Source organism: Stenella coeruleoalba (assembly GCF_951394435.1).
Source record: "Stenella coeruleoalba genome assembly, chromosome: 2".
In the NCBI taxonomy this organism is placed as follows: domain Eukaryota; kingdom Metazoa; phylum Chordata; class Mammalia; order Artiodactyla; family Delphinidae; genus Stenella; species Stenella coeruleoalba.
Genome location: NC_137147.1, coordinates 102,662,950 through 102,685,992, shown reverse-complemented (window position 1 = coordinate 102,685,992; position 23,043 = coordinate 102,662,950). Strand labels below are relative to the sequence as shown.

Here is a 23,043-nt window from a genome sequence, read left to right as displayed (position 1 = left end):
AGGGAATTAATTTAAAAGCTGAACTCTCTTTTGAATATGAGGGTAGATAGTTTGGGAGACCCTGTCCAGACACAGTTCTCCCACTGAGCCCTCTTGCTTCAGCGTCTTCTCTAACGCCAAGTTAACAGTGTTTTTGCTCCATCTTGCTTACAGAGTCAGCTGTCTTAATAAACTTAAGGTCCTGAAGAAGAAATTCAAGTGTATAATTGAAAGTGTCACATCATTTTGTGACTTGTCAATTCCTGTTTTGTGCTCTATAGCAAATAGATCATCTTAATAACACCAGCTAACAGTTTAACGAGCATTGTAACTCGTTTGATTCTTACAAAAATCCTATAAGCTGGGATTTGAGCCGGTCTGGCTCCAGAGTCTTAACTGAATGCTATAAATGGTGACAGAGACGTAGATCAGCAGGCTGCCTCTTGGTGGTGGAATGTTTTCTACTAGGTTCTGAAGACAGCCTGTATAAACTTCACACTGTGGTGAATTATCAAGTTTACCACATTTACATTCATCACTCCTGATTTTTTAAAAAAAGTCCAGTTTGAACCAGTTTCGGATCAATAAGACATACATTCATGATCTTGTGCAAATTTATAATGACGCTGAATTTGTTAGTAAAATGTTTTTCTAACATCTTTATAGGTTTCATGGCACATGAATTCCTATAGATTTTCTCTATGTCCATTTTGTAGCTTTTGTGGTAGTGTAAAAGTTTCCTCTTAAACTAGTGATGATTCTTGAGTTTGCATGCTACTGTCTTTTCATTAATGATTAGCACATTGATAGATTATCAATTGATATCATCTGCAAAATAATATGTCGTAAAGCAAATAATAAACAGTTTGACCATGTACAAAATCCCTTTAGCTCTGTGTATTGCCTGATATTGAGCAAAGTTATAGTAGAGAGACCAAGATTATTTTGTTTTTATTTTGAAAGGCCTACAGTATGCAGCCTTTCTCCAGGACAGCAACCCCAAACAAGGTGAACTAATTTTGCACTATGTTATTTTACTTTAATTCTGCTTTTTTAAAAATTAAATTTCTCTTTCTTTAGGCTAGCTTAGTTAACTCTTGCTAGAATTGTTCATTAAAACCATACTATCTTTACATTGCTTCTAGTTTTGGATTTTGTGCTCATAGGTTTGCTTTTTAAAAACTTTCTTGTATTGAAGTGGCATTTCACATATTATGATGTTGATCAGACTGAATGTAGAGTAGTTGCTGATTTCTGGTGAAATCCAGTGAAAATGCAAGCTTAGCTTTTTGGCATACATTATTGAGTATTAGTCAAAAGCACTGTATAAATGAATTCTGTTTACTAAAAGACAAAGCGTAGGCAACTCTACCTATAATAAACATGCTTATATCGTTTATACCTCAGAAAAATGTTTCCTGGATTCAGAATGTAGTAACTTTTGAACTTGACTTTTGCATGTTTTGTATATTCTAAACAGCTATTGCAGTGATTAGAAGAATGAACAGCACATACATTCCCAGCTCATACTTTCTTTTATATCAGATAAGAGTTAGTTGTATGCCATTATATAAACATATATCCAAATGTTTCTCTACTTTTACTTCATTTGAATTACACTTTCATTTCTATAATTTTTATGAAAAACTAGGTCTAGAATTAAACACCCCATTGAAGAAAGATCCGTTTTCATCCTCGTTTCATAGGTGGATGGGAGAAGGTAGGGATAGACGAAGGTAGGAGGTGATATGGGGAGGCTGGAGCTATGGACCAAACTTGTGTTCTCTTGCTTCCTTTTCTTAGTTAACCTAGTAACTATCATTTTGAGAATCACAGGAAGATGAATTAATGTAAAAAAATTCAAATGATGAAGAATGGCAGTTTCTTTTGTTAATAATGAGTATATATAAGCCACGAAAATCCTTTAAGATGTTTCTGAACAGATACGAGGAAAATATTCTGAAATCCTTTGTTTTAAACTTGGGAAGAGTTAATTAAAAAAAAATCTTATCTCCATTGAAACCTAGATCATCAATGATTTTTTGATACAGACATTGAAAGAGCTAAAGTGCAGCTTACTTATGAGCTCTGTGAAAGGGGTACACCAATGATTGTTATTTTAGTACAGCCAGGCACCACAACTTACTGTGTCTCTGTGGCATCACTGTGTCAAACTTTTTGGGGGAGATTTTTTCCTACCATGCACAGATTAGGGTTTTCTGTCAAATCAGTATCTTACGATTTTTTAAGCAGTCTGACTGAAATTATTCCTCCATAGTAAATCTCCAGAGTTTATACATCTGCAGCAAATAACTAAAAATGGTCATGCTTTTTTCTTTATTACTTTGGTTGATAAAGACCGCCAATTTCTTACTAAAAAGCAAACCAAAAAGTTTACATTTTTGTAGAACTTACTAATGTACTTTAGCCATGACTCTGAATGTAGATTGGAAGGTGTGAATTTCAGAACAGTAGCAACTCCCTTCACTTTTGAAGGAGAGAGACGTAGCCTTCTCATATGGTCAAGCAGTAATACATTTGAACCTTAGGTGCCAGTGAGTCAGTGCTTACTAGACAAGTGCTCTATCGAAGCCAATTTATTGGGGGAGTTATTGATGTAAGAGGGAATGAAAAAGCTGCTCTCTCCCAGAAGCAGAGTAGACAGTGATTTATAAAAAGAAAAATGATGGCAGAATCCAAGTTTGAAATTTCAAGATCCCCATTGGGAAGTGGCATTGATAACACTAAATGTGGGTTTAACCCTTATTCATGTAACTACCACATCTACAAAAGAAGGTTGAGAATTAATCCATCACTCTTAACAGGGGTATTTTTTGATAAAAGCTAAGAGTGATATTTATGAAGAATGAATTCCAAATTAAGGGAGCTTACACTATTCTCCTGTTTGTGTTTAAATGGTACTGGCTGTACAAAAAAAAAGAGTGTAACAAAAAAGAAAATGTTGAAGAAACCTGTATACCTGCAGTTATGGTCTTTTATTTCCAGGAATAGTCCCAATAAGAAAATAAGCCTGCTTCCTTTTTTGTTTTTTTTTTTGTGGTAATGTCCTTTGGAGAATGTGATTAAACCTTTAGTTTCACATTTTCAATTTATTTTTCCAAATTCAACAGACCCTGAAAATTTGACAACCTATCAGAACATGGACATTCTGATTAATGGTTATTTTCAATAAAGCATCCAATACCATGGATGAGAAGATAAGAATAGTGAGCATCACCATTTATTACTATTCTCTCTGTTCCCAAAGTATGCTAAGTACTTAGTATATTTTTAAAAAATCAGAACAAAACAGAGGTTTGTTTATTTGAAATACTAAGTTATAGATCTTGCTTTGGGGTATTCCATTTACTGAAGAAATTATCCCATAGACTATATAAAAACGAAAGATAATGTTAGAACTGGGATTGGCTTTGGACTTATTTCATTTTGGACTGGTTTTGTTATCAGATCACCTTAAGATATTTCTGAATATTAATATGTTTAGGAGAGAATTAAAAATTTAAAGAAGCGAATTTCTAGGTATTTTTTCCCTCTTGTTTTAACACAGTAAATGTCTAAAATTGTTTATAATGCCTAACTTCTGATGGACTTTAGTTTCAATTTTGTTCTTAGTCATTGCAGATATTGACAAAATGTCATACGAAACTATTTTGTATTTTTTGTAGGACTGGGAAACAGAAAATCATGACTGGTATTGTTTTGAATGCCATTTGCCTGGAGAGGTGTTGATATGTGACCTGTGTTTTCGTGTGTATCATTCCAAGTGTTTGTCTGATGAGTACAGGCTTAGAGACAGCAGTAGTCACTGGCAGTGCCCAGTTTGCAGGGTGAGTACCTATGAGCTTTAATGTGCTGGTCAGAGGGGTGGAATTCATTAATAATAGCTGCACCAAGATATCCCAGGTGGTCTTGCCAGGTTAATGGATAAAGTACTGGAGGGTGGGGGTTATCTACTGCAATGTTGGTTAATGAACATAGAACAATCATAAATGAATATCACAGGACACATATTCAGGGTATGGATTTTAGAAAGTTTCAATCATGTAAAAATATACTCTTTTCTCTTACTTTACAATTCCCTCTGGATTGTGTGACTCTTTAATGGATAGCCTTTAGGAATCAAGAACCACTCTCCCATCCCAAGGTCTGTTCAGTCAGTCCTCTCTGCTTCTCAGAAAACACAGGTAGCAAAAGGCACATTGTTGGAAACGTTCTGTATCTACTTCCCATTTTATATCCATGTAATGTGGCCTTTATTTTTTGTCATATCATGGGTTAGTTTATTTCTTTTATTTGGAGGGTGGAGGGATGGAACAGTTGTATATAAAGAATTCTACAAAATGAAATAGTCTGGTAGGTAAAATAGGTACTTCCCACAATTATTTTCATTCATATTATTTCCCCATTGAAAAGTATACATGGCTGTGCTTGTTGGTTGCAGATGTGGTATGTGTGTATATGAGTGATGTGAGATGCCTAAACACTACATTATGTATGGCATTGATGGTGATCAGTAAAGAATTATTTGATTGGAACTTCTATTGTTTTGTACTTACAATTGTTAAGATACTTACTTGGAACCATGCAAATTGCCCAGATTACTCATGAGTCCTGTTGGTGAATATGTTTTATAATACTCATTTATTCGTCCAAAAAAAGTTTTGTCTTTATCTCCTCTTTGGTATCAGCTAAAAATTTCCTGGCTCATTTGCCAGCACGACGAGCAAAGTACAGTGTTCATTCTAGTCTTCCCTTAGTGTCTGTGGCTTTGTATTACCTTGGTATGTTTCTTAACAGCACTGCTGTACATATTCAGTAGGCAGAAGAAAAAAAAAGACCATAGGGATTGCATTTTAAAAAATGTGTAATGATGACTTGTAATCAAATGCCTAAATGCTAGGTAAGTCGTGATAAATCCCTAGGTCTGAATAAATCAGTGTCAGGCCTCAAGGTATAGACCTCCTCTTTGAGGTCTGCAAGAATTATAATGGCTACAAGAAATCAGTGTTATTGGTCGTGTGGGAACTGCATTAATACTCATAATTTACTCTCATGGATTTGTGTTTTACCAGTAAATATATCCTGGTTTTTGGTAACAATTTACACTAGAGGAAGTAAAGAATTAATGAGATCTGAAGAACAAAAGCATTAATGTAGTGAAAATATAAAAGAGGTGTGGTCACTGATCAAATAATAGGGACTCAGGGACTTAGGAAATACAATTCTGGACACACCTGTGTCTTTATAGCCATAGCTTTTTAATATCTAATATTTAGTTCATATTCTCATAGTAAAGAATTTAAACAAAAACACTGGGATTTTTGAGGTTGGGTTAAACGTGATGGTAGATGTTTTATATTCCTTACATGAAGAATGAAAGCTGAACATTTATACCTTTGAAGAAAATGTGTAATACTTTCTCCATCAGAATTCTCTATCAAGTAGTCAGATTCCATTTTCTAAATGTGTTTGCTCTACTCTTTACTGATAAGATGAAAAATTTTAAATTTCAGTGAGTTGCTGGCTCACACAGAAAAGTGATAGCCAAAGTAGAGCTTAGCCAATCCCATCCTGCCTTTCTCTTCTTTCCTTTGGTTTTCTTTTTGTCTTTGTCAGGCTAGATATTTTCACATTGTGATATAATTATGCTTACTGAAATGATGCTGTGAGTCAATAAAAAATTGTGATTCACATATTCCTTTCATAGACTGTGAGCTACTCTTTCGTTAGACTCAAAAAGCCTGTGTCTGGGTTGGGGATGGTGAGTTTTAGCTTGAGCTTTAAAAATTCCAAAGAGAGAGTTATTTCTATGTTAGATCTGTTCTATTTTTTAAATTGTTATGTTCAAGAAAAGGATAAGTGCTAACAGTTTCTTTCCTGAGAAAAGGGATAATAATAACCTTGAGATTCTAAGAGAATTTTAAATATCTTTTTTGGTTGGTTTTGGGTTAATTTATTTTTTTAAACGATGTGTCAAGACTTCCAGTAAAGCTGTTTTTAATAATCTAACGTGAGAGTGACTGACCAGATTTAAATATTCTTGGACTAAGAGAACTAAGTCTATAGACCGAAACTTAAAAATTATGGTTCCAAGTCAGCATAATGACTTCTCTACTTTTCTTTGAAATTAATGTTTGGAAAGAATATATATTAATTAGATTTACTAATGAGGAATTTTGAAGATAAGATGCGAGGGCCAAATTTCAGTACAGGATAGAAGCCAATCACTGCTATATAAAATTGAAGATGAAAACATTTTTAATACTTAATAGTGGTCAGAAGACTTGTTTTTATATAACCTCTGTCCCTTACAGCATTGAATAGGTTACCTCTCACCCAGCTGTGAGCTGTTACCAGATTCACTTCAGCTCAAGTAACTTTATATCATATATCTGATGAATTCCAAAATATCTTAAGAAGGCAATGATGGGAATTTTTCTCAATTTAGAATAGTTTTTTCAGTTTTCATAATAAATCTCAAGAATCTCAGAACCCTGAAGATATTTCTTTGGAATGTATGCCTTTCTAAACAATAATTAAACTATTGTTTTACAAGTACAGTAGATTGTTATTGAAATAGAGCCTATGAATATCAGATTAGCATTTTGCTTTGAAAAAAGTTCAAGTAATGTCCTGTTTCACACTCCTGTTACTGAGAACTCTTATTAATTGAAAATAAAAAAGAATTTTAAATTACTTTTTTAAAAGTTTACTGTAAAAAAAAATTCAAATAATTTAGAGGAAGATAAAGCAAAAAAATAAAATTCCCAGAAATGCAACTGCATCATAGGTGAATGTGCTCACAGACCTCTCTGTGCGCACATGCACATCCATTTGTATCCATCTGTGTAACTGGATGGATTGATGGCTTACATACACTGCTGGATCATAGCCAGTTTGCTTCCTCAACAATGTCCCAGACATCTTTTTTCTACAGTGTGAAAGGGCTTCCCTGATGCACATTTATGTTGTTTCCGTGTGCTGTCTGACAAGCAACACTGCACTGAAACTCACCTGTCAGGGTGGGCGGGGGATGGGACACCAGTACCACCGTGTTTGGGATCGTGCCCCCCTTACACCTGGAAGAGCAGTCTGCTCATAATAATTTATTTCTGTATGAAACTGAAGTTTATATTTTGTTATATTTAGATATATTTGAATTTTATATTCCTGAAATAGCCATGAATTTTCCAGAAAAAAGAGAAAACCATAACTTTTAAGTGAAAATTGCTTTAGAGATTTTATTTGCCTAAAGGATATATCTTCTAAACAAAATGTAGTCAATTATATTTTTAAAAAAGAGAATTAATTTACATATGTCTACCTAATTCTGTTTGATTGCCTTCACAGGATAAATTCATTGAAGTGGAATTCTTAAAGGATAGGCACATTTCAGTTTGTGATTAAAAGAATCACCAAGTTGTCCTTCAGAAGATTATACCCATTTATACCAACATTGAAAGTATTCTCCAACTTTTTGTTACCAATTTGATAGGCTCCAAATGGATATCTCATTTTAATATTCCTTCATTTTCATTTATATGGTTTGCAGGTTACAGTCATTTTTTCCTTGATGCCGTAATTGCAGAAGGCAGGCCTGTGTGTGTGCGCACAAGACTGTGTGTGTGTGCGTGTGTGCCTGTGAGCATACGTGTATGCAATGTATGTCTGTGTGTGAATGTGTGTATGCATGTCAGAGTTGTGTGTATGCATTTGTGTGTCGTGTGTGTGCAGCTATGCATGTACATGTATGTGTGTGTGCGTGCATGCACGCACTGCACACTTGCTGGCCTCCAACCCTGCTGGTAGACATCATGGTACTGTTTGAATGATATCTACTCGGGCTTTTTAATACATGGGCAAGGTGACATCTTACAGGAAACCCTAAGACCACCCCCCAGGTTGGTGCCATGTTGCCTTTTAGATCATAGCTATCTGGTAGATCTTTCTATGGGCATGGAAGTGTTCTCTCTGTGCTGTCCGGCAGGAGCCACTGGGCATGTGTCTGTTGAGTACTTGAATGTGGCTTGGAGACCCAGGAACTGGATTTCAGTTTGGCACATGTGGCTTATGGCTACTTACTGTATTAGTGCAGTGTTATAACTGCATATCTAAATGCCTGTAGTACTCCAAGAGAAACATTTTGGTATAAAATGTCAGCCTCATGAGTGGCCTGGCATTTGTTCTCCCCATCAAGCCATGGTTACGACTTGGAAGAATTCTAAAGGAAGGTTATAAACCAGCTTGCGCCCTGCCGCCCCTCCTCTGCGCAGCAGATCGTACAGCAAGCACTGCATTGTGGCTGTGTAAGTTACAGTGTGGTGTAATGTAATGTATAGTGCACAGATCAATGGCTACAATATTTGATAGTGCTGTGTTTGCTATTAAGCTGGTACTTCCCAAAAATCAGATCAACTGCAGGGGAAACTGTATAGCAAAACAAAATAGTTGGCACTTTCCAGGCTAACAATTCTGAGACAATAGTATTTTGAAAGGTCCCTATTTCCTCCATCCTCTTTTAATACGTTCATGTTCCTTACATAAATGAATTTTGTTTTTATAACTTTAAGGAGTTGTAGATTCATGTTACTGCTTTCAAATTCAGATAAATGAAAATTTTATGTTAGGACTAAAATCTGTCATTAGGGAGCAGAATGGAGGGCTCTGAACTGTGCTCCCATGGAAAGTACTAGAATGGGAAGTCTGCAGTGACCTCCTTGCCTCCTTTTCCATATTTGGTCCACTGTGCTGCTCCAGTGAAATCCATCCAAAGATTTTTTTTTTTTTTATTGAGGTATAGTTGACATACATATTATGTGTTTCAGGTGTACAACGTAGTGATTCACAATTTTTAGAAGTTATATTCCATTTAGTTATTATAAATATTGGCTATATTTCCTGTGTTGTACTAAATATCCTTGTAGCTTATTTATTTTATGCATTGTAGTTTGTACCTCTTATTCCCTTACCCATATCTTAGGCTTTTATAATTGTCTTATAATATAAAAATGTTGTATTACTATTTATATCCTTAACATCTTTGATTCACTTTACATCCCATTTATGATGCACTTGTCGTGACTTACATATGAAGGGATCAACTTAAGTCACAAAAGAAAAAATACCATTCAAAGTATTGGATAGGGGATATATTATTCCAGTATGTCTTTAAAACTATAAAATACTCATCTGCCCACAAATGTTTCATATGGTATTTTTCTCTGTTTAAGGGTCACAAACTTTAAAATTTGTGTTAATGTACAAATGTATGGTGAATCAACTTAGCCTACTAATAAAATACAGAAACACAAGAAAATGTAGATACGAAAATGAAGAAGAATTTATATGGGAGAATTTTACTTATTTAAGAATACTTTGGTTCTACATCTAATCTGCAAAGCTCTCCCAAATTTGCAGTGCCTGAGTCTCTGATGCTTGACTAGTAGGCCATCTAAGGAGATCCGAGGAAGGGAGCTACACTAGTAAGAATTATTCCTAAAATCTCCCTACTACTGCAGCTTCTCCTTAAAATATTTAGAATGAAGATGTCTATTTTACAGGCAACTTAATAGATATATACAGAAAGAAGTCTATAGAAAGCATTTAAAATTAACTTTTAGATTGGATGTTAATCCCCAGGTACTATATATTTTTTTCACATGGGGTAGAGTATACTCGGTAGACAGCTACTGAAAACAAGGGAATTTAACTGTTTACTAAAACTAAACCAAGACTGAGTTGCTATTTAGGAGGTTACCATGGGTACATACTGACTTGTCACTGTTAACTTAGTTCTGGGTAAGTTATATTTGAGTCATTTGTACTGTGACTCCTGATGAAAGCTATTTCTTGAAACTGGAGATAGAAATTTACTTCTGAATTCATTTTTCATTCTTTTGGGTATGTAGGCAGTATAGTTTTTTTAAATCTCAAAATTAAGGAGAATTCTCATTTAATGTTCAGAGTGAAACAGGACAAAATGTGAAACGAAAATATTTTGAACGTATATTCTTTACTCTATGTATCTACTGTGAAACTGTATTCTTGCTTTCTGATTAGTCTTCCTTTTTTAATGTGGGAAGTTTATTAATATTTTCACCCTGAAAGTAAGTACTTTTACCTTCAAGATACATATTATCAATTCTGGAGTAGAGATTTGATTTTTAAATAAAATAGAAGAAGCGTTTTTTAAAAATGTAGACAATCATAGTATTAAAAGCTACGAATGAACATTAATCAAATTTTTTTTACAATTTTTAAAGACAATGGGGTCTTATTTTTATACTCACAAAAGTAGAAAATTAATTTTTAAGAAGATCTTTGTCTGAACCAATTACTTTGTAAGGCAGTTTTGGTATTCATTCCTGGCTTTACTAGAGGAAAAAGTAATGGGAACATTGATAAAGGATTTTTTTTTTGCGGTACGTGGGCCTCTCACTGTTGTGGTCTCTCCCGTTGCGGAGCACAGGCTCCGGACGTGCAGGCTCAGCGGCCATGGCTCACGGGCCCAGCCGCTCCGCAGCATGTGGGATCTTCCCGGACCAGGGCACGAACCCATGTCCCCTGCATCGGCAGGCGGACTCTCAACCACTGCGCCACCAGAGAAGCCCTGATAAAGGATTTTTAAAATTGGATCTAGGATATAAAATTGTAAAATCTCATGTATTGTTATATAAGCTCTTTATAAAACTACCTGGAGCCAAGCAAGAAAGAAAAAATCCATACTTTCTGCATTGCCTCCCCATGATGAATTTAACAAGTTACAGTCAGAAGGTGTTGGATGTGAGTGTGAAATGTTTGGGGTGTATTTTGTCCTTGAGATGTATCTTTTTAGTGGCTTTTAAAAAATGTTAATTGAGCTTTATCTTTTATTTTTAGCTATAAGGGATTAAAGAGATAATAGTTGGACTGGTTCCTACATCAAGATGGTTACAACTTAATCTAGATAAGTGTTCCCAGTATTGATGTACTGAAAATATGTACAAAGTGCGCACAATTTCCTTTTATTGTCTCTGCAGTGATGAGGCCGGAGAGGAAGGGGTGGAGAGGTAGGAGTGGGGAGGTAGGGGAAGGAGTGGGGAGGTAGGTAGTGTAATGTTGGCTGGTTGTCAGCCTCATTAAGCAGAGAACATATGATACTCATTCCGCGACCCCAAAACAGAGACATGTAAGTTATTTTCAGAAGAGAGAATGGAAAGGTTTACTCCATTGAAGAATCCGTCCTCCCTCTGCCTTTTGAATCTTGTTCTTTCTTTAAAGACTAGTGTTGGTAGAAGATGGAAGGAACAAGGAGACACAACCTGTGTTCTATGAACTTTTTCGAATGTCCCTTTCCTATTCTTAAATCCCTGTAATCTGCTGCAAAACAACTTAAAGTTATGTCCAAAAGTAAATTTAATTTTGAATGATAAAATTCCTGACATAACAAGAATAACATAACACCCTTCTCTCTATAGCTACTATTATAGCAATTTCTATGTGGATGTAGTGGATATAGAAATACTCCATGTTTTCACAATACCAGTCAGTTGTGTGACTTGTGGAATTAATTTGAGACTATACTTTAATAGTTGGTAAATCACCCTGGACTGGCAGATACAAAGCTGATTATATCATCTGAACTTAGTCAAAACCTCCCAACCTCAATCAGAGAGCAAAGAGTTGACTCTGTTAAAATTAATAAATATAGATACAGCTGAAGTAGCATTCAGTGCTGTTTTGTAAATCTCCATGAAGAAGTCTGGAAACCCTGTGCATTAGTGATTCAGTAGGAGCAACTTCTCAAGTAGAGAGTGCTTGGGAGTAGAGTCATGTTAGCCAACACACTCCAAGAATCCACCTCAACATGTTCTTTGTGGTTTGAATTATCCTCCAAGTTCAACTTTTACCTATGAGTAAGAAGGCATATTTGTGACAGCCTAGGGGAGATTTTTAAACTTAAGTTTCTTTAACTTAAGTTTAAAAAAAAAAAAAACCAAAAAACTAGTGCCAGAAACTCAAGTGCAAATGATTGTTGCTGGACTGACCATGGGAGATGTAGGATGGAGCTATAGCGAGTCATGCACTCCGAATGCAGAAGTGTTTAACCAAGTTCCTACGCTGGTGCTGGCAGCAGGTGTGGTGTTCTGTTCTTCTGCTCTTGTAGAGGAGACTTAATTTCAGTGTGTCAGTACTGGGGGTGAACAAGACTGAACATTGGTATATTTTTAGAAGACTGTGCTAGAAAGTGATTGTCATTGAGGGGCTGCTGGGGTCCCAGTGGTACAGAGGAGAAATAGTAGGGCTTGGGGCCACTCCCACCAGACCAGCTCTACTGTTAAAATCTCAGATATTGGGTTTCTTATAAATTCTTTGATTCCTTTGTATTCCAGCATTACAAGTGGTTATAGAGAATATTGCAGAGCCCCTGATTTCCTTAACATAGGCAATTTATGTGCAGCTAAAATTCATTGGGATTCATTTCTATTCTGTGATTACAGATAGTTATGGAGGAGAGCTTGGAGCTTCCTGGTTCCTCTGACAATATAGGTAATTTATATGCAGACTGGTGTTTCTCCAGTAAGCCCCAGAGACCATCTGTAGCCGAATTACTGGATGTGCCTCTAGAACACATCCTTGGGGTTGGGGCTCAGGAGTCCTGCACGCTCACTGACATCCAGTGAGCCTCTGATTGTCAGAGGACATCAGCCATGTTTAGGTGTCATCTGACACTGAAATGGTACATTAACAAAATGGTTTATAGTGGCTTGAATGTGCTAACACAGCTTGGGTGTGAATAAGTATTTCACATTTTGGAAGGATCTTGTATTGTTGAGTTCAACTACATGGAATGTTTTTTTCTAGTAGGCAGTGAAGTTGGTTAGTAATGACTGCCATTAGTTCAATTCAACTAGTATTTATTGAGTATTTACTATTTGATACTGTACGAGGCCCTGGCAAAAGAACACTGAACTAAACCATCATGGACCCTGCTGTCATAGAACTTATAGTCCAGGGGTTGGCAAACTACGACCCATGGGCCAAATCAAGCCCACCACCTGTTTTTGTACTGCTCATGAGCTGAGGGCGGGTTTTCTACTTTCAAATGGTTGAAGAAAAACAGAAATAATATTTTGTGACATGTGAAGATTATAAGAAATTAAAATTTCAGTATCTACACGCTTTATTGGAACACAGCCCTGTTCGTGGAACGCATGCATTATTTATAGCTGTCTTCTCACCACAATGGCAGGGCTGAGTAGTCGAGACAGCCACTAACTGAATGTCCTCAAAGCCTAAAATAGTTACCATCTGGCCCTTCACAGAAGTTTGCCTGCCTCTGGTCCAGCCTGCTGTGGGAAGAACATTTTGGGTGTTGGGAATCCCCAAGAAAGTGGGAAGCCCTTGTTAATAACAGACTTGGGAGCTTGGATTTGGCGAGGTGAGCAGCACAGATATATTATCTGAGGAAAAGACTCCTGGATTTCTGATTTTACACTTCTTTTTTTCTTTTGGATACTTGGTGTATAGAAGTGGTATTTCCAGAAGTTAATTCTCTGCTGAAATATGTTTCTACAACTGAAGTGCCCTATGTTTCTAGGGCACATTGAAAATTCCAGACTATTCAGTCCTGAATGTTCCTTCAAATAATGGTGCTTGGGCATCATTATCAATAATCAGCTGTGGATAAACCTTGACAGGATCAAAACTTGTTCCTACCTGCTTCCAGCCAAAAAACACTGTAAGGCACTGAGCGTGGCTGAATTACTTTATTCATGTTTTGTCTTGTGGTATCTACCTAGACTCATTTGATTTGCTATAATCCAGCAATTATTGTAACTGGCTTAAGAATTCCTTACTCAAGAAGATATTCAAGATTTTCTGTTATTTTTCCCTTAAAGGGAAGCAGCCCCTCGGTTATCTGTAATATACCTAAGTGCATCTTAGGTTAGTGGATGTCTTATCCACCTCTGTAACACAGCTTTGGCCATGTGATTTCTGTTGTCTAACAATGGTTGCAGCAACTTTGGGCATGTAGTAGGAAGTTTCGCTCTTTATTATTTGTAGATATTGACCAAAGTCACTCCTGTATGCTGCCAGGTGATATGGGCAGTTACCAACACTTACTGGGCTTCACTCTGGTGGATCCTGAGCTGTCACTCTTACGAAAAGGCCTTTACTGAGGAGTTCTGAGGTCTGCAAAGCAGTTCTTCAAAGTCTGAGAAAGAATTGGATCTGAAATAATCTGCAGATTTTATACAGCACTATTTTTCTCTTTTTCTTACCTTGTTGTCAAGAGCTATCTGCTTAGTTATGTTACAAGCAGAATGGTGTTTACCTTAGAAGCTACCTCTTTCATTTCTCTTATAGTGGCTTTTTCCAAGCCACGCCAATGTCCTGGTTTGGCCGACAGGCACCAACTCTGCTGTGACTGTCACATAAGGCAGCTCACAACATGCTAACTAAGATGTCCTTAGAAGTCTTAGGGTGCAGCCCTGGACGGAGCTGTGTGCTCTGTTGATTTCCTTTGTGAAATGCCAACTCTCTAAATCATAACCAGAAAGTGTTAAAAAGAAAGCCCACAAGTTTAGCAAATGTGAAAGCGTCTTATAACAAGTGCTTCGTCCCTACAAATTGTTGAAAGAGATTTTGCATCTGTTCAGGGTCTTCTCTTTTGTTTGCTTCCCTTCTCTGAGCAAGTGCCTCAGCCTGCACGTGTGGGAAGTGGGCTCCCCCAGCCTCCTGGATACACCTACCAACTGGAGTGTTCACACGCACTTCAGTTCTTGCCCTACATCTTCAGTAGAATCCCATATCTGTCACCAGAAAAGATGTATTGGGTAGCAAGTAAAAAAATAAACAAGTAACATAGAGGCTTTCAAAAAAATAATCCTCCTTGGATAGGAAACTTCTTTTGGTGACTCCTATACAGCCAGAATGATTGAAGTTTCTAATACCTTAACTGAAGAGAACCAACAAATAGTTGGAACGTAAGAGAGGTGCCTTTCTGTTAGTGTGAGCAAGTAGACAGAGCGGCTTCTAGACCTGGTGTCACTTTAGAAGCCAGCTTCGCAGCTTTGCCTCTTGACTCTTCTTGGGACAGCAGCAGAGGTGAGTTGGGCCACTGCATGTGTTTGTGTAAGGAAACAGCCTCTCTTATGTTGCTGTGCAGTGGTTCTCAGTCGGGACTGCCTGGGAGAAATACCTGGGGTGTTAGGACTGCCAGTGCCCAGGCTCCTCTGTAAACCAGTGTCAGCACCATCTCTGGGTGGCACCTAGACAGTGGTGGCTTTTTCCTTGGAGGTAAAATTTACATTGCAGTGATTTGCACAAGTCTTAAATATGCCACTTGAGAAATAGACAAATGCACACATAGCTGTGTACCCAAGTCCCACCGACATGACCATTGAATCCCACCCCATACCAGATGGGCGTCACTGTCATTAATGTCCGTCAGATAAGTTGTTCCTGTTCCAGAACTTTGTATAAATGGACATTGGTGTTTTTTTAAAGGCTTTCCCAGGCGGTTCTAATGCACAACCAGAGGTGATCAGCACTGAAGTGGGCTGCCTGAATCTGGGTGGCACTTTATAAAATGTGTAGGGGACTTTCTAGGTAGTAATATTTTGCCAGAGTTGGAGCTGTGAAGGGTGGGGGTGGGTCACATCCATTTAGCCGCAGAAAGTCATCCATCCCCCTTGTTTCCTTTTACATTTTGCTGAAATATAGTCACTTTCCTAAGCGTATATCACCACTTTAAATTGCACACTGAAGAGGAGAGATACTCTTAGCACCTTACTCTAAGCAAATTTAAACATGATACAAAATCAGATTTTTATCCTCTAATTTATCATTTATTATATAGTTTTGTAAAATTAAGGCCCTCGGCCTGAACTCTGTACATTTGGAGTCTTCCCAGAAAGAAATGTGGCTGCACACGGTTATGCTAAATTAGCAGTTAATCGAGAAATGTTTAAACAGGTGAAACCAAAGTAAAAGCATTCTGAGAGCACGTAATACCCATGTATTTTGTAGATTCTCTATGGAAAGGAAATACGAACTGAAAATAGACCTTCATTTAAACAGGGGAATTACATGAACAATGTAATGCACAGTTACCTAAACTTAAGCAAAGTAAAATAGGGTTTTCCCTACTGTTCAAAAAGTTTCAATATTTTTTTATTTCAAAGAACGAACCAGTTGGTTAGGATATTTTAGCTATACAGGCATACCTCGGAGGTATTGCAGATTTGGTTCCAGACCACAGCGGTAAAGCAAATATCACAATCAAGTTAGTTGCACAAACTAGTTGGTTTCTGGATGTACATAGAAGTTATGTTTAAACTAGTAAGTATGCAATAGCATTATGTCAAAAAAGGTACATACCTTAATTAAAAAGTACTTCATCGCTAAAAAATGCTAACCATCGTCTGAGCCTTCAGCGAGTCATAATCGTTTCACAATAGTAACATCAAAGATCATTGATCAAAGATCACTGTAACAAATATAATAATATAGTAATATTGAAAAAGTCTGAAATACTATGAGAATTACTACATGTGACCTAGTGACACTAAGTGAGCGAATGCTGTCGGAAAAAGGGCGCCAATAGACTTGCTCAATGCAGGGTTGCCACAAACCTTCAATTTGTAAAAATCACAGTATCTGCGAAGTGCAATAAAACGAGGTATGCCTGTAGAGATATTCTGATTCTAGCACTGCATAAATTTCACCCACAGAGAAACATTGAATTGCTTTATTTTCTAAGGCTCTAAAACCAAAAGGAGTTGGATTCTAACTAACAGTGAAGTACTTCATAGGTTGATGTTGAGAGTGCAGAAATGAGAAAAAATATTACCGTGCATGTGTAGAATACACAGCAGCCCTGGAGACAGGGCAGCCATGTTGCAGGGGATGCAGTGAGCACCCATCCCCACCGTCGCCTCTCAAGTGACTGCAGACGTCCCAGCACTAGTGGACATCGGCTTCAAGAGCACTCATTGCCTGGTTGAGCTCGAGGTGTTCAATGGGAGACCCAGAGGGGAGAGTGTTCCCACCCTGCTTAGTTTGGCACAATTTTTAGTGAGCATTAAAGTAATATTTCAGCACTACATACAGTGCTGGTTGTATATTTCACCTGAATAATATGTTACCTATTAAAAGAACCATGACCCCACAGATAGTATTACAAGACTTCTAATCTGATGTAGGTTGCTGTTATACCTGAATTTATACACAGTTGTATGATTTAATGACCAGAATGATATTTGGGATCTGCAGTGTTGGTAGTCCTCCCAAAATATTTCCAAGTTGGCATGATAGAGCATGTAGTTGGAAGCATTTGGCTTTTTTGTCTGTCTGTTTTTGGCCATGCCATGCGGCTTGCAGGATCTCAGTTCCCCAACCACGGACTGAACCCGGGCCACGGCAGTGAAAGCCCGGAATCCTAGCCATTAGGCCACCAGGAAACTCCCTGGAAGCATTTGTTTTTATTCTCCTCTCTTTTTAAGGGAATATAGGTTTCCCAGGAGGTGAGGAAAAAGCCTTCTTGGCCTTCTTACCCTTTCTTCCCTATATCCAATAGCTCATCAAGCTGTTTAGTATAGAAAGCAGTGCTTGGAGGGATGGCCGTGCTAGCAAGAATGTTTACACAAAAGCATTAATAGCTGATTGTGTTTCAGATCCACTGTTTTACTCTGGCTTACAGGAGGGAGCCGTTAATAGTTCTCATGTGTTTGTGTGCCTGGGACTCACTGGGGATTTTGTTTAAAATGAGAATTTACAAGCTACATCAAAGTCCCTTTCCCCAGAGATTATAAAACCTGGGGTTCAGGAAATGTCATTGCATTTTAAACTCCACATCTACACCATTGGTACTTGGTCTTGGCCAGATGTCACAACCACCTGAGGAACTAACAGTGAATGAATGAACTTTCCCTTAGAAATTCCAATTCAGATGCTCAGGGGTGGAGCCCAGCTGCATTTTATGGGAGTCCACCAGTGTATCTGAGGTATGGCCGGGGTTGAGAAAAACTGCTCCATAATAAAACTGCACAGGTCATAGAATAAAGCTGAGTAAGGAGAGCACTGACTGCATTGCCAAAGAATCCAGGTGAGGAGGAAGGGAGGGGATCATGTCAAGCATGAAGTGTATGAAAGTAAGTCTCCAGCTCAGAAAACAGTTTTCCACTTGTTATGCAGATATTTTAATGTTGTGTATGTATAATCAGTTTGCTTAAGCCATAGCTAAGGTTTCTCATTTACATGAGAAAGTTTTGCTCCTTCTTCCATTGTACTTAGGATATTGAGATGACTTCCTGTGTATAAAATTCTTTTGGGAGTAAGTAATAATACCACTGGGTAGAGACTCATAATGTAGCGGCCTGAAAAAGTTAAAGCGTCTATTAAATAGTGGCCCAAACCTACTCAGTCCTCTGCAGTGCAGTCTACTTATGGTCCAGTGTCTGTCATGGTATATTAACCTTGACTAGGGAAACGGGAACATTGGTCCTTGTTTCCTAGCTGTCTAGAAATGACATAAAAGTTAAAAAATCCTGTCTTTTTTTCTTCATGTAAAGTTAATTTTCTGAGAGATAAATTAAGGAACCTAATTAGCTTTTAGGCAAGACTAACAGGAATTGGAGTTATTACTGAAGAGATCTGTGACACTTTAGAATAGTTATGTAGATGTGTGTGCTGCAGTGTATGTAATTCCTTTGTGACACAGACATTTAATAATCTTTTTAACAGAGAATAATGTTATGTTGAAATTCACCATTCAATATTGCTATTTTAAAATATTCCCTAAAGGATTTCAGCCATTAATTTTTTTTAATAAAATAAGTGATTCTACATTATATCATTATTATATCATTATTGTTATTATTTCTTTTCATCTGAAAATTGGTTGAAGTTTTAAACATCAAGAAAAGAAAAAAATGCATAGTTCTCTAAGTTATTATGTCAGGGACAGTATAATATTTTCCGATTCTTACCTTGTTAAATGCTGTTTTTGGTATGCAAATTTTGAAGATTTCTCGGCATCAGATAATGTTGGAAATAGTACATCTTTTAAGAAAATCTTTGCACACTATAATCTTTTATATAAGAGACATCTTTTACAAGAATATAGACTTATAAATGATCAGATTTTATCTTGGCCTTTTCTATCTTCAACAGAGCATCAAGAAGAAAAATACGAACAAGCAGGAGATGAGTACGTACCTGAGGTTCATCGTCTCCCGCATGAAAGAGAGGGTGAGTCCTGTAAGGGGGGCTCTCAGAATCGCCCAGAATATATTTCACTCTGGCTTACTCCTTAAAAGTTAGTGACTGATAAGGAATAGAGCAGTATGAGGGGTGGAAACCACTGCTGTCCCGTTTCTTTTGTGCAGTAAATAGTTCTATAAAAGGCTTTTAAATTTGTTTTGTCTTTGTTTTCAACTCAGGCATTTCTTTAGCTGTATTAGATTAGAAACATATATATTTTAAAATTCCATTTATCAGAATGAACATATTCATTGATAATTAGTGTTTAAAATGAAATTGAATTTTCCAAAATAACTGTTCTTTCTATTCAAACCTTAAGGAATGCCACATTAAACTATAGTGCATGTACATTTTTCATTAAGTTCTAAAGTACTTGTTGTTTAGAAATTGATGTTTTACCCCTCTCTCTAGCCACGTTTAAACTGATGTGTCTCATGACCTTTCAGGCTATTGACCTTAATAAAAAGGGGAAGGACAACAAACACCCCATGTACCGGCGGCTGGTGCACTCGGCGGTCGACGTCCCTGCCATTCAGGAGGTAAAGCTCCCTGACAGCACAGCCCTGGTCGTGCACCTGCCGCCCTCCTGCCTGAGCAGCTGCCCTTGTGAATGGCATGCACTCCCTCTAGTGCTCTTTAGGGGTCATCTTTTAAGAGGCTTGGTTTTCAGCAGCCTGTTGATTCTTGACACTTGCTGCTTAAAGAAAATGTATTGTAGCCTGGTCAGTGTAATGTTCCAGATGTAATTAACATGTGGATGTGGTTTCCTAGTTTCAGAAGCAGTACTTAGGAGTTTCTCTCAAGGAAAGATTAGAACATAGAACTGATCTAGGATCTTGGGAAACACAATGACATGCACTCGAACAAAACAGTTTTAACTAGAAAACTTTATCCTTCTTTAATGAAGTTCTTATTTTTACCTACTCTAGCTGAGGATTGTTAATGGGTTTGTTAATATTTAATTACAAATTGCAGTAAAATGCAGTGAACACTTTGACCTGTTTCCAATTAGCTTTGCAGATTTATTAATTCTGTACCTATGTATCGTTTTGAAGTTTTAAAATCTTATGGTTGGCCATAATAGGGAGACCATAGGAATAATTTAAAATCATCTTACTCCTTTCTTAATCTGCTTAATAGCTGAGGAAGAATGAAGGTGTATTATTTCAGTGGAAGAAAGGGATAAATGAAGGTTGTTCATAAAAACGAGCAATTTAAATTTTACCTCCTACCCCTAGATTGTGTGGCTTCAGGCATAGCCTCTTTTCCTAACTCGGAGCCTCTGAGAACAATGAAGAACTCAGCTGCCCTTCCTGCCCTCTCCCTGTGTGGCCCCTCCCCACGTTCTGCAATCTGATCCTGTTGGGTCCATGGAGCACACTGGCTGGGCTGATGGTGCCTTGTTAGCAAGTGCTGACCATGAGCGGAAGCACCATAAAGAAAATGAAGAGGAAGACATGATTTTCATGCTTTCAGGAGCTTACAGTCCAGACCAAAATACGAGCTATGATGGTGCTTGGGGACTGTGGGGTGCGGTTGTCCCCACCTGGGTATAGGCAGGTAGCCTGGGAGCGCTGCACAATGCCAAGGCCTGAGCACCTGCGAGCCCAAGGCCATGAGAAGTTCAGGGTGGAGTTCAGATATCAATATTCATAAAAGTGCCCTGTGACCCTTGATGCCAGACAGAACCATCATTTGCCTTGGTGCATATAGGACCTCCTAGGACTTTAAAATTGTTTATACATCAGCACCTAATCCCAATTCAGAATTACAACCGTATCTTCTTTGTGATAACGGTAAACTGTCACAGAGGCTAACAGCTCTTTCTTCTTTCAATTTTTATTCTCTTGAGTTATAAAAATAGTAGATATGTAGTTAGGGTCTCATCAACCCCACTGACCAAAGCTTTCGTTATTTACAGTGCTTAGCAGCAGCTTTTTTAATTACAGAATGAGGTGTTCACGCTGCAGAGTTCATACTAGTAAATAAATATCGGGGACAACGTGGCTGCAGGATGTTGGCTCTGCACACTTCACCATCCTGTAATAGTCTAACTGCAGACGGAGTTGTGGGTTTCTTTTACGCACATTCTGTCAGTACCATGGGACACAGGAGTAGTCGTAATGCCATTCTGGAAAATTTGCCTGTTTCCTACACTCTAACGCTGTAATGCTGACAGGTGTTTTCACCATTAACCCTTTGCCATTTTGTTGTTTTCCCTCTGCAGAAAGTGAACGAAGGGAAGTACCGAAGTTACGAAGAGTTCAAAGCTGATGCTCAATTGCTTCTCCACAACACAGTGATTTTCTATGGAGGTTGAATATTTTTTGTTTTTTTCTTTTGTATAGTTTTTTAAAATTCATACCATTTACATTCCATGTTGAAAAATATCTTATATAAAATATTACATTAAAACAATACCTGAATGATCTGTAAGTAATAATGTTAGGGTTTAAACTTAAAAATATTTGGTAATGGAGTTATAGCTTATAGAATTGACTGGCCAAAAGCAGAACTCTAGTTACACTAAGTAATATTCATAGTTTTATATATAAACTTAGTTGAAAGGCTTTTTATAAGCACTTTGATTGCTTTTGATTTTCTGCATTAATATCCCCTCATTCAAAAGTAATGAAAGAGGTCCCTCTGTACCTAGAGTATTATGTTACATTGGATATAAAATTAAAGCTGCTGATAGCGTTTTCTTTTACTGCCTTAATTTTATTTTAAATATACATTTTTTGTTTTAAATGGTATGTGTCCACTTTTGTTAAAAATGAAAGAAAATTTAAATGGCTGTATTAATTTTGATAGTCTTGTGTTTCTAGATCACTGGTAATAGATACCTGTCTTTAATTACAGCAGACAGTGAGCAAGCTGACATAGCAAGGATGCTCTATAAAGACACATGTCATGAGGTACTATCCATGCCTAATAACTAAACTCTTGCTATATTCCACATTAATCTATTTCAGAATTCCACTCTGATATGTACATTTTAATTTTGCCATTTTCTTTAAATATAATTTTATGTCCATGTATGACATACATGGGAAATAACGCAAACAGAAGGGGAAGAATTCTGGCAGAACTATTTTCAGAGAAATCCTGGGAGTTAGATTTAGTTACTAAGTAACTTCTACTAGTTAGAAGAAAAGGAAACTTTGTTCTCTCCTCTTTAATTACCCTAAAGAGTATTAGTTATATAACTACATGTAAATGTGCTGCACTGGGCAGGCACTCAATAAACATTACCCTCTGCGAATGAAAGGTTCAAATTTGAGTTCTTACTACACTACACAGGCAAAAAAGCATCCAAACAACAGCATGCATATTTATACAATAAATGAAATATATATTTAGGGAAGGATTTTTTGGGTGGTCTTTCTTATTTGAAACACTCATCTATAACCATACTATCTTTGCAAAAGCATCTCAATTTATATAAAAAGTTTTGTTTCTTGATTCCATTTCACATATGACTTTTTAAAAATTCGTTAAACATGTTTATTGAGTGTCTACTATGTGCTGTGTTAGGAGGAATAAAATGGGGATCAGGATGCTGGCTTCCTGCTCATACAGTTGTATTCTGAAGAGGGAGACTCAAGAAAAGGACAGACAAAATAGGTTTCTTTACAAGTTATAAAAAAATGTTATGAAAGAAAATAACACTAAGAGAATGAGGCAAAGTAGGGACTGCTTTTATTGGTAGCGGATATTTTATATGGGTAGATCAAGAGACATTTCTGAGGAAATAGCCTTTAATCTGAGTGCTGAACTGGAAAGGTATCAGTG

At 37.2% G+C, this 23,043-nt stretch overlaps 1 protein-coding gene across 18 annotated transcripts in view; it reads left to right on the top strand.

The window, feature by feature from the left end:
• The window catches only part of ZMYND11 (zinc finger MYND-type containing 11), a 135,783-nt gene that overhangs the window by 88,209 nt on the left and 24,531 nt on the right, over positions 1-23,043 (top strand). For 11 of the 18 annotated variants that reach the window (XM_079914033.1, XM_079914028.1, XM_079914023.1 and 8 more), the window contains 6 exons: positions 943-987; positions 3,666-3,827; positions 19,159-19,236; positions 19,695-19,787; positions 21,476-21,563; positions 22,111-22,166. In XM_079914033.1, coding sequence (XP_079770159.1) covers positions 943-987; positions 3,666-3,827; positions 19,159-19,236; positions 19,695-19,787; positions 21,476-21,563; positions 22,111-22,166 — 522 coding nt within the window. Of the gene's footprint in view, positions 1-942; positions 988-1,628; positions 1,700-3,110; positions 3,207-3,665; positions 3,828-19,158; positions 19,237-19,694; positions 19,788-21,475; positions 21,564-22,110; positions 22,167-23,043 lie in introns of those variants that run through there. The other 7 variants (XM_079914030.1, XM_079914032.1, XM_079914039.1 and 4 more) reach the window with 7 other exon arrangements.